The 995-nt window shown below is 37.1% G+C and overlaps 1 protein-coding gene across 1 annotated transcript; it reads right to left on the bottom strand.

Moving 5' to 3' along the window:
* Nucleotides 1-3: 3 nt before the first annotated feature.
* Nucleotides 4-560, bottom strand: LOC118732529 (lipid droplet localized protein-like). Its single transcript, XM_036461660.1, has 2 exons — nt 273-560; nt 4-204 (listed from the first exon to the last, which is right to left on the bottom strand). The coding sequence occupies exons 1-2, from the start codon at nt 390-392 to the stop codon at nt 4-6; spliced, it is 321 nt and encodes a 106-aa protein (XP_036317553.1). The 5' UTR covers nt 393-560.
* Nucleotides 561-995: the final 435 nt, after the last annotated feature.

Raw genomic sequence — 995 nt, 5'->3', positions numbered from 1 at the left:
ATTTCATAAAGTGTATATGCGCTCAGTTGCTTTGAATGTATTCTCAACGATTTCACTTTCACTTTCACTAACACTCACCTTGCTCTTGTTCGCCATTTCCTTTATGGAGTTTTCATCTTCAACGTCTGCCAAAATAATGGGTATCTTACTAAGGTCCTTGCCTACTTTTTTACCGGCTACTTTCAAGACATTTTCCAATTTAGCCTAAAACGCATTGAGTTTTTTAATAAAACTACGATCATTTTAGTGCCTTAATCAGAGATTTTTTTTACCAAATTCCTTCCGGCAATACCCCACGTCAGTCCTTGCAACACCTCCGGCGCATTCTCAACGACAATTTTCCCAGTGAAGCCGGTTGCACCGAAAATTATTGCATCCAATTTTGTCGCCATTTCGAACTCGAATATGATCTAAGCACTATGGCACTTTGAAATGTTGACGCCTTGAATGTCTTGTAATAACTAACTTCGCATAATATATTTACAACTGCTTTAAGTGTCTTTCAAATCGATTTTACAAGAGCTTGCGAATGCACCCAGACACCTCTTCCTAAATAACGCAAGCTATCTGGGTAGCAGAGAGAGAAAAGTACAATATATTGCATCGAACGTAAGTGGCTTCGTTAAAGCCTGATCATGTCAACTTAACTTAACTTAAATTAACGGAACGTAGAACTTGGAGAATCAAAATGAAACAGATTTCGACGTAGCATTAAGTTACTTTAACTTTCGGCTGTTCAATTATAAGCAACACCCATTTAACGGAAATTTTAAGAGAGAGCCGTAAGTTATGTTAAGTTGCCATAATCAGACCCTTACACTCGGCATAGTGCCAATTTTTCTTATACAAATATTTCATACATAAGTCCATACTACATACATATATATATTATATAGGAGTTTTGTGTCTCACAGGTTTTCCGACTCTTCGAACGAAATAATAAAATGTTGGTCCTTCCCAACATTTGTAGCGTTATTATGGACCTGAGCTTCTCC

This window comes from Rhagoletis pomonella, unplaced genomic scaffold (assembly GCF_013731165.1).
Source record: "Rhagoletis pomonella isolate Grant_MI unplaced genomic scaffold, Rhpom_1.0 Rhpom_scaffold_21754, whole genome shotgun sequence".
NCBI classification, from domain to species: domain Eukaryota; kingdom Metazoa; phylum Arthropoda; class Insecta; order Diptera; family Tephritidae; genus Rhagoletis; species Rhagoletis pomonella.
Note: the sequence above shows the minus strand (reverse complement) of the source record. Positions and strands in the feature narration are given on the sequence as shown.